The sequence below is a fragment of the Mustela nivalis genome (assembly GCF_964662115.1).
Source record: "Mustela nivalis genome assembly, chromosome: 10".
Taxonomy (NCBI): Eukaryota; Metazoa; Chordata; class Mammalia; order Carnivora; family Mustelidae; genus Mustela; species Mustela nivalis.
In genome coordinates, this window is record NC_139029.1 from 41,779,210 (window position 1) to 41,792,743 (window position 13,534).

Genomic DNA, 13,534 nt, shown 5'->3' on the forward strand with positions numbered 1-13,534 from the left:
GCAGCCAGGCGCCCCTGGTCTGAGTATCTTCTATGTGGACGAACTTCAGACACTCCAAGTCAGTCATCAGAGACTTCCTGAGGCTGCTCCTCTCCCACAGAAACCTCGGCTACTTCTGCAAAAAATGAGGCGTGTGCTCCCTATAATCTCAACAGGCAAGGTCCAAGGTCATGCATCTAGCTCTCCCTCTCATTTTTGGATAATTTCTTAGGTTTCTGGACTATGCTTCTTCTCTCCACTCCTCCTTAGCTGGTGGGGAGGGTTCTCTGGAGGAAGACCTCAGAGGTGGGTGGGCTCGGCTGGCCAGAATGAGAACTCACTGGAATGGGGACGTCGAGGGACGGGACATGTCAACCCCTATTGTGTCCCACTACAACAGAAACTATCTAGGGATGTTCACAGCAGAACATGATGAGCTTCTGGCAATGGGAGCCTGGGTTCCCCCAAGACCGTCTCTTCCAGAGAAGACCTGCTCTTTAATCCTTTGACTGGATCTCGGCAACACCAGTCTCCAACTTCAGTGTGGTCTGCCCCTAGGTTCCCGCCTCTGAAGAGCGGACAGAGCCAGTGCAGAGTGAACTGTTCAGGAACACAGACCTGGCCCAGGCGTTATCCAGACCAGGGTGCTCCAGTGGCTTCCATTACCTCTGGACGGAGCCCACAGTTCTCCACAAGGTCCAGCAAAAGCTACCAGCAAACTCTCCAGCCATGTCTCCTACAGAGCAACTACCTATCCTACCCCTCACTGGGACCCCACCCCAGAATGTGGCCTCCAGGAAGCCCCTTGGCAGGCAGGCCCCTTCATTTCTTGTTCCAGGGCATGTTACCTAGCAAGCCTCTCTGCTAGGCTTGGTGCTCCTGGGGACAGACCAGGACTGATCAGCTCTGGCCAAGAGTCAAGCCCCATGCCCTCACAGAGGGGGCTGATCGCTATCACAAACCACAGTCCCATCTGCCTCTGGGCCTCCATTCTGCATCTATACAATCCATTCTGCATCTGTACGAAGTCTGCCCTCGATCAGGGATGGCAAATTCAGAGGTCACATACTACCATCTACATCTGCATGTTCACAGCAGACAATGCCTACCAATATCCGCTGAGCCCACACACGGCTCTAGAATCACTCCCAACAGTGGTCCAGCAGCCACCACCAACCAATCAGGGCCGGCATCAGAGCAGAAACACTGCCTGCTTTCTAGAGACGATGGCTAGAGTTTTCTCTTTCTCCCTCCATCATTTCCCTCCTTTTCTCTTGTTCTCTATTCTCTCTCTAGACAACCAGACATGCATCTGACCACTGAGTTAGAACACTGAGGTCCCGAGCCAGCAAGCCTGGCCTGAGACCCCGATTATGGCCCGTAGCTGCTCACTGAGCAGGTCAGTCCTCTCCCAGTCTCTCTCCCCCAGTCAGCCATGCCTCCCCTCTGCAGAAGTGTGGTGATCAAAATGAAAGTAAGTCGCACGTCTAAAAACACGACATAACTGAAAACAATCACTGGAATTTGAAACAAAACAAGAACAAAAACAGTCTGTACTCAGTGCTCCCTTCTTCGTGACCCCTGCCCTCCTGCCATTCCCCAGCTCCAGACCTAGAAATCCTCACTGAAGGGCACCTCCCTTAGAACTACCTTAGGGCCAAGGAGCTGGGAGGGGGCCCACTCAGACCAGCAGGCCTGGCCAAAACTAAGCAGAGTCTGCCAGATGTACAGCCCAACTGACTTAAGCTGCATGGGGAAAAAAAAAAAATGCCACTGCTTGATTATGTAAAACCCATCTGGATCCCAAGCAGAAAATCCAAGTTGGAAAGGCCCTCAGAGACCATCTGGTCCACCCTGCTACATCTACTAGCGAGGAAACTGGGGTCCAGAGACAGCGAGCAACTTGCCCAAGGTCACTCAGCAAGTGTATGGATAAGCAGGGGACTAGAACAGGTGTCCTCAGGCTCTCATCTTCTGTATCCTTCCCCACTCCAGAATGTGGCCCCTGGACCCTCCAAGCCTGGAGAGAATGAGGATCTAGAGTTTTGAGGCTGACGGGGCTCTACTACTGGTAACGTGAACAGCACGAATAAACTCAGTTCAAACACTCCCCGGGTCCTTTGTGCGTGCCAGATGCTGGGGATGCCAAGATGAAGGTGTATTTTTACAAGGAACGCACAGAAGTAGAACGTCCTGGCTAAATTCTACCATAACCCCAAGAACCCCAAAATACTCCCCAATACTGTGAAGTATGGTCAGGCCAGGCCCTGAACCATCTCTCCACCAGCCCTCAACTTGCTATCAGACATATCTCGTGCCACAGGACCCCTCAACACTAAGTAAGAAAAAGCCAACGGATGGAACCTAAGGCTTGGATGGCCATACCTTCCGACCCCAGGAGTAGCCTCGCAGCCTGGCAGTCTAAGGAAGTAAGTCTCCTGTGTTCCTTTCTGTGGGGCTGGAGTTGGGGGGATGGGTAGACAGCTGCTGTCTACCCACCAACCCACCTGGGAGGCCCCACTGGCTTCAAAATTTGGCACCAACTGGGGGTGAAGTCCTGATGTGAAAACTGGGCCGGCCACCGGGGGACAGGATCTGGTCGCAGCGGAGTCAGCCAACCCAGGCCGGCTATCCTGGTGCAAAGACCCCCTCAGCCGCAGAGCTGCCCGCGCAGACTGCGGCCAAGCAGGGGAAGAAGTGCAATTGTTGGCAGCCGATTAAACCCGATAGCATCTCTATTTCCCTTCGAATAGCAAAGCAGCGGCGGGAGAGCCGAGGCAGGGGCCGCATCGATAGCTGATATTCTGGTCGTGAGCTGGCCTACTCCGGAAATGGGCAGTCACTACCTCCTTCCAGAGAGATACCCTTTCCCCTCAGCACTGACCCAGCCCGAGGGGGTCAGGATCACAGCCAGGAAGCACCTCCTCTGCCTTCGTATTCACCTGACTGACTAGAAAACAATGTCCTTATCTGAGGAGGGTATGGTGGGGACAAAGTCAGACAAAGTCACCCAGGAAGTAGAGAGTCTGGGGCACACAGGTCCCTGGCTCCATGTCCACCCTCCACCCCCGCCCCAACTCTTGGTGGGTTCATCCTAACTGGGGTTCAGAAAAGACCTCCACTCAAGAGGATCCAAAAGTTACCTCTGTTTGATGGTGGCTGGAAGTGGCCAAATAAGGACAGGATTCGGTCTGGGCTTTCTGACCACACACCCCTGAATGTCACAGGGGAGGGCCCGAGAAGTATGTCTGGAATTAGGCCTTAACCATGGACAATTCTACCAAAGCAGGAAGTTATGAGCTGCCCACATTATCAGGCAGACCTTGCCTAGCCCCAGACTCAGGCCAAAATAGAAGTCAACAGCCTATTTAACAAATGCAGCTGGCTACTATCCACCTCTTCCCACCACAGCATCCTGCACTGGGCACTCAGCCGCCAGCAAGCAGCCTCAACAGGCACGCAGGTGGAGACCGGTACCCGGGGTTCTGTCCACCAGGCAGGAAAGCCACAACGGCACTGTGTCCAGGGTGTACCCGTGGCCTCATGTGGGAGGATGTGTGAGCCTGGGAAAGAAGGCCGAAGCAGGTAACACCTGGGGGAAAGACCAACCAGGTACAGGACACCCACCTGCAGTGGCCAGGAAGATGGCTGTCCCTCGGCATGGAGGCCCATCTCAGACAGCAGACCCCTGGGCTTACCCTCTGGGGAAAGGACAGAAGCCTGTCTGCCTCCTTTCTTTCTTGGGTCCGTTATGAATGTTCCATTCTCTTCCAAGTCTAGCCCCTCTTCCTGCTTACGTCAAGGCAAGCCCCAAGCAATGCCTGGTCTGGTCTAACCTAGAGCCTATGCACCCCATTTCTGAGGCTGTATCCCTTTCCACCCCAGGATAAGGCTCCAGTTCGGGCGACATGCTGGGAATGTATACAGATGTATGTGTGGCCACCCGAAGCCCTCAACCGCCATCCCTATGACTCCCCTCACCACCATCATGATGGTGGACAACCTGCTCTTTCTGGTTTTGGGGAACACCTAAATTTTACGGATTCACTCCTTAGTCAGCAGCATGTCCAAACCCTTCTCTCCTGAGAGTCAAGATCAACTCAAATGTGAAATCTTACAAGGGAGAAGTGTCACCTAGGCCATCTTCCACCCAGGGGGAGAAAATCCCCTGAACATCCCTAAGAGGGATTTCTCCCCCTTTAGCTTAGATGTCTTAGTAACAGGGAGCCCCGCCTCCCGCAGCCTGCGTCTCACCGCTGGAAGCAAGACGTGTGGAATTCTGGCTCAAACCAAGCAAAATTCTCCTTGGACTTTGTCTCAGTGCTCCCAATTTTGAATTCTTGGGCTTCACAGAGAAATCTCGGCACTCTTTTCTATATGACAGCTCTTTCCATAGTCTTATCTGGAAGTGTTAGCCTTTCAAAGGGGTGGGGAACACAGGCAGGTTCTCAAACCCTGCCACAGACAGGTCTGAATGAATGAAATGTTACACTCAGAGAAGCTCCTCTAGCCCTGCACGCTAACTCCTTTCTGAGATGGCACCCCTGGTCTCAGCCTGCTTAAAATCGAAAAACCCCTTATCCCTTGTGCCAGGGGACCATGGAGATAGGGGGAGGAGCAGGCACAGAGAGGCCTGGCAGCCACCCCCAACCCTGAAAGGAGATGAAGCCCCCAGAGGCTGACAAGGGGTCTTTGGGAAGAGACCAGACTCCCACCCCCACGTGGGATGTGCCCCTGCCTTTGACGGGCGGAGTACGGGCACAGATGCTCGCGGAATGCCGACTGCGATTGCACTCGGAAAAAATGAAGTGGTTAACCAGAGGGAAAGGATTCTGAGACCTGCCAGGATGGTGGGTTTTTTGTTTTTTTTTTAGATTACGCCTAAGGTTTGTAGTTTGGACAGGCAAAGTAAACAATGACGATGACAGCAGCAACACAACAGAAACAAAGAACAGTTTACTTGCTATTTAGAAAAAAAAAAAAAAAGGCCTTTTGTTATAAAAGACAGCTCCCCACTGCCTCCCCGACGATGGGCTGTGCTGTGCTGTGCCTTCGAAAATGGTGTGAAGAAAACCCACTCTAACAGAAGTGACACAGCATGTGCAAGGGGCGGGGGGGGGGGGGTGTAGGAAGGGCAGCTACTCCCATCTCTTTTCTCCCCTCTTCAGGTTTTGGAAGGGGTAGAGAAAGGGATGGGAGGGGTTGGAACCAGCACAAAGCAACTGTATTTAGACCATGGCAAACTGAGCTGCTACTTACTTCTCTCTCCCTCCCTCCTGCCCACCTGGGCCTGGCCTGGAGCCTAAGGAGCAGGGGACCGAGGGGGCCCAGCACGTACCTGAAAGAAACCTGGCGGGATGGGGCCTCCTGGCATCCCATCGTTGGGGGGAATGTTGCCAAGCACAGGGCTCGGGGCGGCTGCTGCACTCTGTGGAGACAAGAAGTGGGAGAGTGAGAGGTGGGATCCACCCTGAGAGATGTAGAGCTGCAACCCCTCCCCCTCCCTGCCCCCATTCTCCCAGTCTGCCATCTGCCCACATCCTTCGAAGACCCTCCTCGAACATCATCCTCCCAGGTGTGTCTCTCACTGGGCAAATGATGAACTCTTTGAGCCTCTGTTTTCTCATCTCTAAAATGGGAGAACATCATCTACTGCTTTGCACACGCACTGCAGAACACAGTGCCCGGCAGCTGTTGCCAGTGTATGGACACCCTGCCTTACACACTCAGCTGCTTTATGGGGTCCCTGCAGGGCAGTGGGGGGAAAGAGGTTTTATAAACATTTGCGTCCCCTCCAAGAGGCTGCATGCTGTATGGTGAGCATGTCAATCACTACCCACAGTTTAATGAATGAACAGGGAGACCCGCTGGGAAACGTCCCTGGAGAGCCTGAGGAGGGCAGGGCTCTTTTGGACCCATCAGAGTCTCGGGGGGCCACAAGAGATGAGATGGGCCGTGCAGCATGGGGAGTGGAAGCACTTTTCTTCTTAAATGCTGCTATTCCAGCATTTACCTAGTACATCTGCCTCAGCAAATGCCTCCCGGGAGTGAACAGACGTGGTTCTCCCCAGCCTGGCTTCCTTCCAGGCAATCTGTGTCCCACCTGCCATGTGGTCAGCGTGTCTGAACCTGGGCCTGCACGCACACAGGCAGGGTGAGGCTGATGGGGCAAGTCACACACACACACGCCCCCACCCCACTGCCACCCTGCACACACACCCCCCACTCCTCCTGCAGGACCCCCTTACTCCACTTCCATGTCACCAACCTCACACATACCCCCCACTGAGAATCTGAGAATTCACCAATTCTCAATCACCAATTTCCTCCCAGGGCTCTGACCTGTTCCCTGGGACAAGAGTAAGCCCCCCAGGGTTTTGGGACAAGAGTGAACCCCCTGGGGTCAGGAAACGGGAGGAGGCTGCTTTTTCTCTTACAAATGCAGCAGAACTCACTTCTTCCCTTTCCTCAGCCAGGAAAGAGGAACCAGAAGTCCTAACTTCCAACTGTGACTGAAGGAAATGAGGTAATGTGTGAATCCCATTGGCCGTGGCAAGATGAACAGATACCCCCCACCCCAGGGACCCCTGCATCTGGGCTCCAGGGCCATTACCCGTACCAGCAACAGAGGGCCGTGGGCAAGCCGAGTGGCTTTCCAGATGGTTTCCTGTACAAACTGGGGGTCGCCATTGTCCTGCCTGCTCGTTGGGATTGTGGAGGATCATGGGACAGAATGGCCTATATTTGTGCACCAGGAAAGCTCGGTAATCTGAAAGCAAGGAGGGCTCCCTATGGGCAGGCACTGGGTGTCTTAGCAGACTCAGCTAAAGAGACTGGAGTGGAGATGGACCGGCCAAGCCAGCCCAACCTCTCAAATGCTTCTGCCTACCGACAGGCAACTCTCTCTCGCTAACCATCCTGCCGTGTGTGACCAGCATCCCCAAACACCACGGATGAGGTCTTTCCACATTCTCAGGTGAGAGCCCCTCTCAGGAGGATGAGGGGCACACTGCCTCTGTCTGCCCACCCCCCGCCGCCCTGCTCACCCCACTACTATCTGGGCAAGGGCCACCTGGGGGACTATGCCAGGCTATCCATTAGCTGCACTATTTTATAATCTCTGGTTGGTGGGTCTGTGGAAATGCACCTTCTCAGGATTTACAGCCAACAATTATTCCCTGGAAGCAGGGGCAGCAAAGTTTTAAAGAAAAATCATAGGGAGGTAAACAGGCACCCACGTTTTCCTCAAGTTTTGTCAGAGACCAGTTTTCCATTTAACTCTTTAATCCTTCAGGAAGTTGTTTTGGTACAGAATATAGATTTTACTTCTCAGGCAGTGGCCTCAGTATGATTTTGCCCCACTCATTTGAAATCCAGAGGCAAAATCCTGACAAAGGCTTGGGTCTCTTTCTGTGCTTTTAAATCCTGTCCTATGTCTCTACAGTTCCATTGTCATGGTCGGGGTTTCACCGCGGACATGACCTTCTCCTCCAACTCTTCAGTGGAAGTTTTCTGGCTCATTCTCACCCACCTGTCCCTCCAAACATCAGATCATTCATAGAGGTCACCCTCCTACCGAAAGAAAAAAGTTCATATACGTGTATACGTGTACACACACACACCCCCAATGCATGTATGCATATACGTGAATACAGATCTGGAGGAGAAATGCCTTCTTTCTTCAAACTGAGGTGCCCTCCCAGGACACGGTCTTTCTCCAGTGACTCACACCTTTGTGCAAGTCCCGCAGTCAAGCAGGTGCGGGGGCACTGACAGTAATTACTGGGAAGGTAGGAGTAGGCGACACGGGGAAAAGCAAAACCTTGTCTTGCTAAAACTGACTAAATGTTTTATTCAACAAATGTGGCACCAACTTGTCTGGGGGACGAGGACAGGAAAGATGGAGCTCCTGACTGGGGAGGCCCCGGGTGGCATGCCTGGCAGGAGCCACTGGGCCTGATGCTAGAAACAGGCTGGGTACTCCCTGCCACTCGCCTGCCCTCTCTCTCCCTGAACCCCCAGCCAGCCTCTTAGGTGGACACGAGCACCCCGTCTGACAGAGACACAAACGTCTTCGTGAGGAGAGTGGGCTCAACACAGCCTTCTCCCGTTTGTCCTCCTTGTCTGGATCTACTCCTCTCCAGCCTTCAACCCAGATCCGTGCTCTGTTTTCACAGAAAGATCTGGAAAGTCTTACCAACTTGATTCTTTAAATTAGCGTTTATCATTTCATATACGCTTCCTTTTTATAGAACGCAGCAAAGGAAAAAGAAAATTAGCGACCGTGTTTTCTTAAATAATGTCAAGAGCACGTCCCTTCTCATTACACGGCCGAAGAAAACATGAGTTTTTAACGAATCTAGTATTATACAGAGGTAACATTATTTAACCAAGTATGGTGTTTGCTACTCTGACAGTTACCAAATGGTGCCTCTCTTGTATTCGGACCTATTTTTTGGGTCACTACCTTTTGAAATGGTCTCTGCTGGCCACTTCAAGATCTACTTTTATGGAAAGATGTCCATGTTCCTTGTTATCAGTATATCTGACTTCTTCCTTAGTGATATAGAAGAGCTCTTTATATTTTAAGGATATCACATAAAGATATCTTAGAATTTAAAAAAAAAAAAGAAAGAAAGAAAGAAAGAAAGATACCCCACACTTTTAAATGAAAATTTGAACCCAGGAATATGACTTACAAGTCTCCCTCCCTTTGAGAGTTCCTTTTCCTACAAAATTAGAAGTAAGTTCATGGTTCTAGGAACTGTGGGTGGGTGGGTGCAGGGTCCATGGTCCTTTGAATGCAGGGCTGGGGTAACCGTGGATGGTACAATTCTCTGACATCTGTGGGGAGGACAGATTTCTGCTAGCCTCCAATGAAAGGAAAGCCGTATTAGCAGTGATTAAGGTAGCAGGAAGCTGAGGAGACAACTTTTATCATTCAAAGCCTCATCCAGCAGCAAACATAAGCAAAATAATGAACTTGAATTATGACAGATACTGCTATTCTTTGATTATGAAAGAAATATGTGCTCATAATGGAAAACTTTCAAAGGGGCAAAAAAGTACAAAGAAGCAAATGAAAAGCAGCAACAGATTTACAAGGCAACGAAAAGGTTAAGTACTACCTGTGGTTCACAGAACCCAGTCCTCCAGACCCCCTCCTCCCACCCCCATACCTGAGAGCAGGGGCTGTTTTATACCCATCTCTGAGATGGGAGGGCATACAGCAGGTGTTCAATAAATGATTATGACTTTTATTATTCAAAGACCTGCTCAAACCTGGCCATCTAGAGCCAGGCCTTTAAGGATTGCTAGAAATCGGCCTCTCCCTGCGGTTTCTAGCTTTGAGTTAGAGCTCCATTAAGGCACTCAGCAAAGCGTCTCATGTGAGTTTTCTCTAAAAACACAAAATCCAGACCAAAAGCCCCTGACGTTCACCACGGCCTACAGCTGTCAGGGCTGTGGGGGGTCGAGGGATGGAACCTCCCACTAGGGCAGGGAAGTAAAGAGCGCTGGATTCTGAAGCCAGAGACCTCTCTATGGGCTCAGGTCCTTGCTGCTGGGAGCCTCAGTTTTCCCATGCATCCAATGGCAGGGTTAGACGGGAAAGAATAGCTAGTGCATGAACAGGAGGACAGTCCTCTTTCTGGAAGACTCCGAATTTTAACTCTTTTCTGCTCACTAAAGAACACGTAAGAGATAAAAAATTAAAAACCACCCAGACACCTCTGCAGGTAATAGCCTTGACATCTGAGCTCGACCGGCCCAGGCCCTCCTCACCCACATTTATCTAAATACACATACGTACATGGACTAAAAAAAACAGAATCAAATCAGGCATGCAGTTTGGTAACTCATGCATTAAAAATAAATAAATAAATAACTTTAAATTCTTTTCTAAATAATAAACAGGCCTTGCACTGGGTGGCGGGGCCCACTGCAGCCAGCTGCCTCCTCTAAGACTTGGGGGTCAGAGTCAACATGCCAAGCTCAAGGTGCCTACAGACAACTGCCTGAAGCTCCTCGAGGTCCCCTGCAAAGTATGGTATTTTTGTTCATGACCTGGGAGCGTTCCAAGGAGGAATGATCCCACAACCCTCTCCCTCAAGAGTAGGCCTTCTTTATGATCCCACGGTGGTTACAAAGCCAGCTGGGTCCGGGGCTCACCGCAGAGCCTCAGCCTGCCCTGCACTGCAGCCCCAGCTGGCTGGTCTCCCACATGCCCTCCAACGAAAGGCGGTCCTCACTAGCACATCTGCTTTTCAGCAGTGACCCCCCCTTCCCTTGGCTAGTGCCGAGCATCCCAATACACCCTCCACTAACCCACCCAACACCAATAGAGGACAAATGCACGTGGCAAGTCCCAGACATAGTGCCAGGCCCTTTCCTCACTCTGTAGCAGTAAGTCCCCTGGGGCTCCAAGAACAGCAGGGTCAGTCCAGAGGAACCAGGAGACAAGCTCCCAGGACCTCCCATCTCGCATCTCAGAGCATCTTGTGCTAGGGGACAAGTGCTCATACTTCCTTCCACGAGTGTAGGTCTGGGGGATGGTCCCTGCGAGGTGTTCTCTTCCAACCCCCACCCAGGGAACCTCAGCTATCCTCACTCACAAATTAGCATGGGATCCCCCCCCCACCCGCCCTGGCCTTTGTACTCATTTTCAATCTTTTAAAGTGATCCCCGGGGTGCCTGGGTGGCACCTCGGGTTAAGCATCTGACTCTTGGTTTCAGCTCAGGTCACAATCGCAGGGTTCTGCGATCGAGTCCCACACTGGGCTCCACAATCAGTACAGAGTCTGCTTGGAATTTTCTCTCCCTCTCCCTCTGCCCCTTCTGCTCATGCATGTGTTCTCTCTCATAAATAAATCTTAAACATAAATAAAAATAGAAATAAATAAACAGAAATCACCAGCGAACTGAATAAAACCAAATGCTCAGTGAACCGCAGGACTCCCACCAGCTTGGCCAGCCCCTCCTGGTTTACAAGGCTGCAAAATGCAACTTTGTTTGGCGATCCCCTCCCTCCTCGCCCCACCCCAATACTCAGGCCTCCCGCGTGTAGCAGCACAGAGCCCACACGCAAAACCACCAAGGATACGGCCTTTCGCAAGTGAAACGCAACACAGGTCACGTGGCCAAGCACGCGGGACACCACAGGATGTGTGGCGTATAGGCTGGGTGCATGCAGATGGGAAGAGAGGTCACTTAGAGGAGTGAAGGCATCCCTGTGCTGCCTCTGTGAGAAACGAAGGTCTCTGTGGGACGCCTGTGTCCAGAGAAGGAGGGACGCTTGCGCGGGTGTCGAGACAGGGGTTTCAGCAATCTGTGCAAAAAGCTCCGTCCCTCTGGGCCGAGTTTCCTAGAGGATTTGTTAACCCAAGCAGGACAGATGAGCTGAAGATGTTGACGAGGGAGCGGAGAGAATATCATCACTCAGACAGAAAGGCCAAGACAGAGAGAAGCAGGGTCAAAAGAGGGAGAGGGGACCGGAAGAGGCCTCTTGATTTTATGCACAGACCACAGAAGAGAATCAGTTCTGGAGAAAAGGGGCTCTAATTCTGCAGCCTGGAGAAAACACAGAGCTGTTGCTACGTGAAGAGACAGAACCAGCTGGTATTAAAAATAGGTACAGATGACACAGGGAGTGAATGACACAGGATCCCTGCCTCCAAATAGCCAGGGGGCTGTCACATGGAAGGAGGAGTGGACGTGCTCTCTTGGTGCCAAGGGACAGCTCTAGGTCCAGGAGGAGACACACTGAGCTACAAAAAGCTTCTCCAGGTCTGAGCATCAGCATAAGCTGCCTCAGGAAGTGGTAGCCTATGTGAACTTGGGGCGGCTCATGGCTGGGACACAGCAAGAGCACACTGCAGATCTGAACTGGTAGGGCTCGATCTCTGCTCTCCGGCTCTGAGCCATGTGGACTGTCTCAGCCTCACTTCCCCTGGGTTACCCACCACTACCTGGTGTTGCATGGAGATATCAGCATAGAGGACCCCTGGAGTGAGGGTCCCTGGACCAGGCTCCCACTCTGGCTGCGCACCACCTACGGTGTGACCTAGGCAACCGCAAGCCTTCCTGCCCCTGGCCTCTGCTCAGCAACAAACGAGGTGGCTGAGGTCCTGCTATTTCAATGAAACAGGGAGATCGCACTGAGCTCTAGCTGAGCAACCGGAAAAAAGGCCACGTGGAGGCAGAAAAAGACCTGACCAGCCACAGTCAGGCCATCAGGCCCCAGGGAGAGCTGTCCTGGCACCGGAGCCTCTTCCCAAGTATCCTGGGTGAGGGGGTCAATGGTGTGGAGAAGGGATGCGGAGAACAGCAACTGCCTTTCGTCCTGACCCCAGAGATCAGGGGAGGGGATGGTGTGACGGACTCTTCAACATCCCCACTGAGATGTCATTTCTGTTTACCATAAGATAACTGAGGCACAGAGAAGCACATGATCATGAGTGGCTCTAAAATTTAGTGTCTCTGTTCCTCCACCCCTCCCCCAGTCTTGGGTCCAGAAACCCCAAAGCAGTCTCCAACCAACCCTGCGAGGGGAGTTCTGTATGCTTTTTGACACTTAGGAAAAGAAACAGCAGATCATTACAGACATGGGGTGAGCATGCAAGGCATTCTCTGCATTTGGGATCCTCTCTACCTGTTCTACTCTTCCCCCTAAGGAGACTGACCTAACCCTGCTCCTTCCAGCAAATAATTGAGGGACCCGGCCTTCAGCAAAGGGTGTGGTAAGGGGTGTGTTTGTGTGTGTGCACGCGCGTGTGCGTACAAGTGTGTGTGCAGGAATGCATGAACCCACGGAAGAGGCTGCTGGATCTAACTGGCAAATTACCCTGGGAAGAGAAGGAGAAACAAGGTAGGTGGGAGCTTAAAAAGGTTATGAGTGCTTTACACATGCTGGACGTTCTCAGCAAACGCTTGCTCCCAGGGCGGTGGGGGCGCGTCGTGCCTGCCAGGGAGGCAGATGACAGTACGTGGCTCTGCCCTCAAGGTCTGGAGGATGAAATGAGCCGCGGTGACAGCGAGCTGAGGGGTGTGGGAAGGTGCTCCAGGCGGGCGCAGGGAGGCGGGGATTAGCTGGATCAGGGAGGCTTTATGGAAGAGGTGGCACTCAAGCCAGGGCCTTAAAGGACGGCAGGACTCGAAGATGCAGGCGGTGATACAGAGGTGAGAGATTACCGCTGTCATCTCAACCCTCCCCGCGAGCCAGGCCTTTGACAGCTGCTCCGCTCCTTCAGAGCGCAGATGCCACAGAGCCTCCATCTCCTCAGAGCTCCATCCCAGCAGCTCCATCCCAGCCCAGCTTGGGAGTGGGGGAGCCCAGGCTGGGCCTGACTCACTTCCCTCCTCCACAGGGGGGGGCTCTTCTATGGGAGGGGAGTCGACCACCCAATGCAGCGGCTGACTATGCTGGCCCAGTTTCTCCCCTAGACTTCCCAATAAGCCAGTCAGTACTCTAGCTGAGGACTTTAAGGGATTTGACCAGGGTCACAGGGCTTGGAGGGGCAGAACTGGAGTCAAGCCCAGATGTGCTAAAACCAGAACC

General features: G+C 52.4%; 1 protein-coding gene across 7 annotated transcripts in view; it reads right to left on the minus strand.

Moving 5' to 3' along the window:
• The window catches only part of SSBP3 (single stranded DNA binding protein 3), a 162,308-nt gene that overhangs the window by 42,590 nt on the left and 106,184 nt on the right, over positions 1–13,534 (minus strand). For all 7 annotated transcript variants that reach the window (XM_082685248.1, XM_082685247.1, XM_082685246.1 and 4 more), the window contains one exon: positions 5,318–5,407. In XM_082685248.1, coding sequence (XP_082541374.1) covers positions 5,318–5,407 — 90 coding nt within the window. The remainder of the gene's footprint in view (positions 1–5,317; positions 5,408–13,534) is intronic.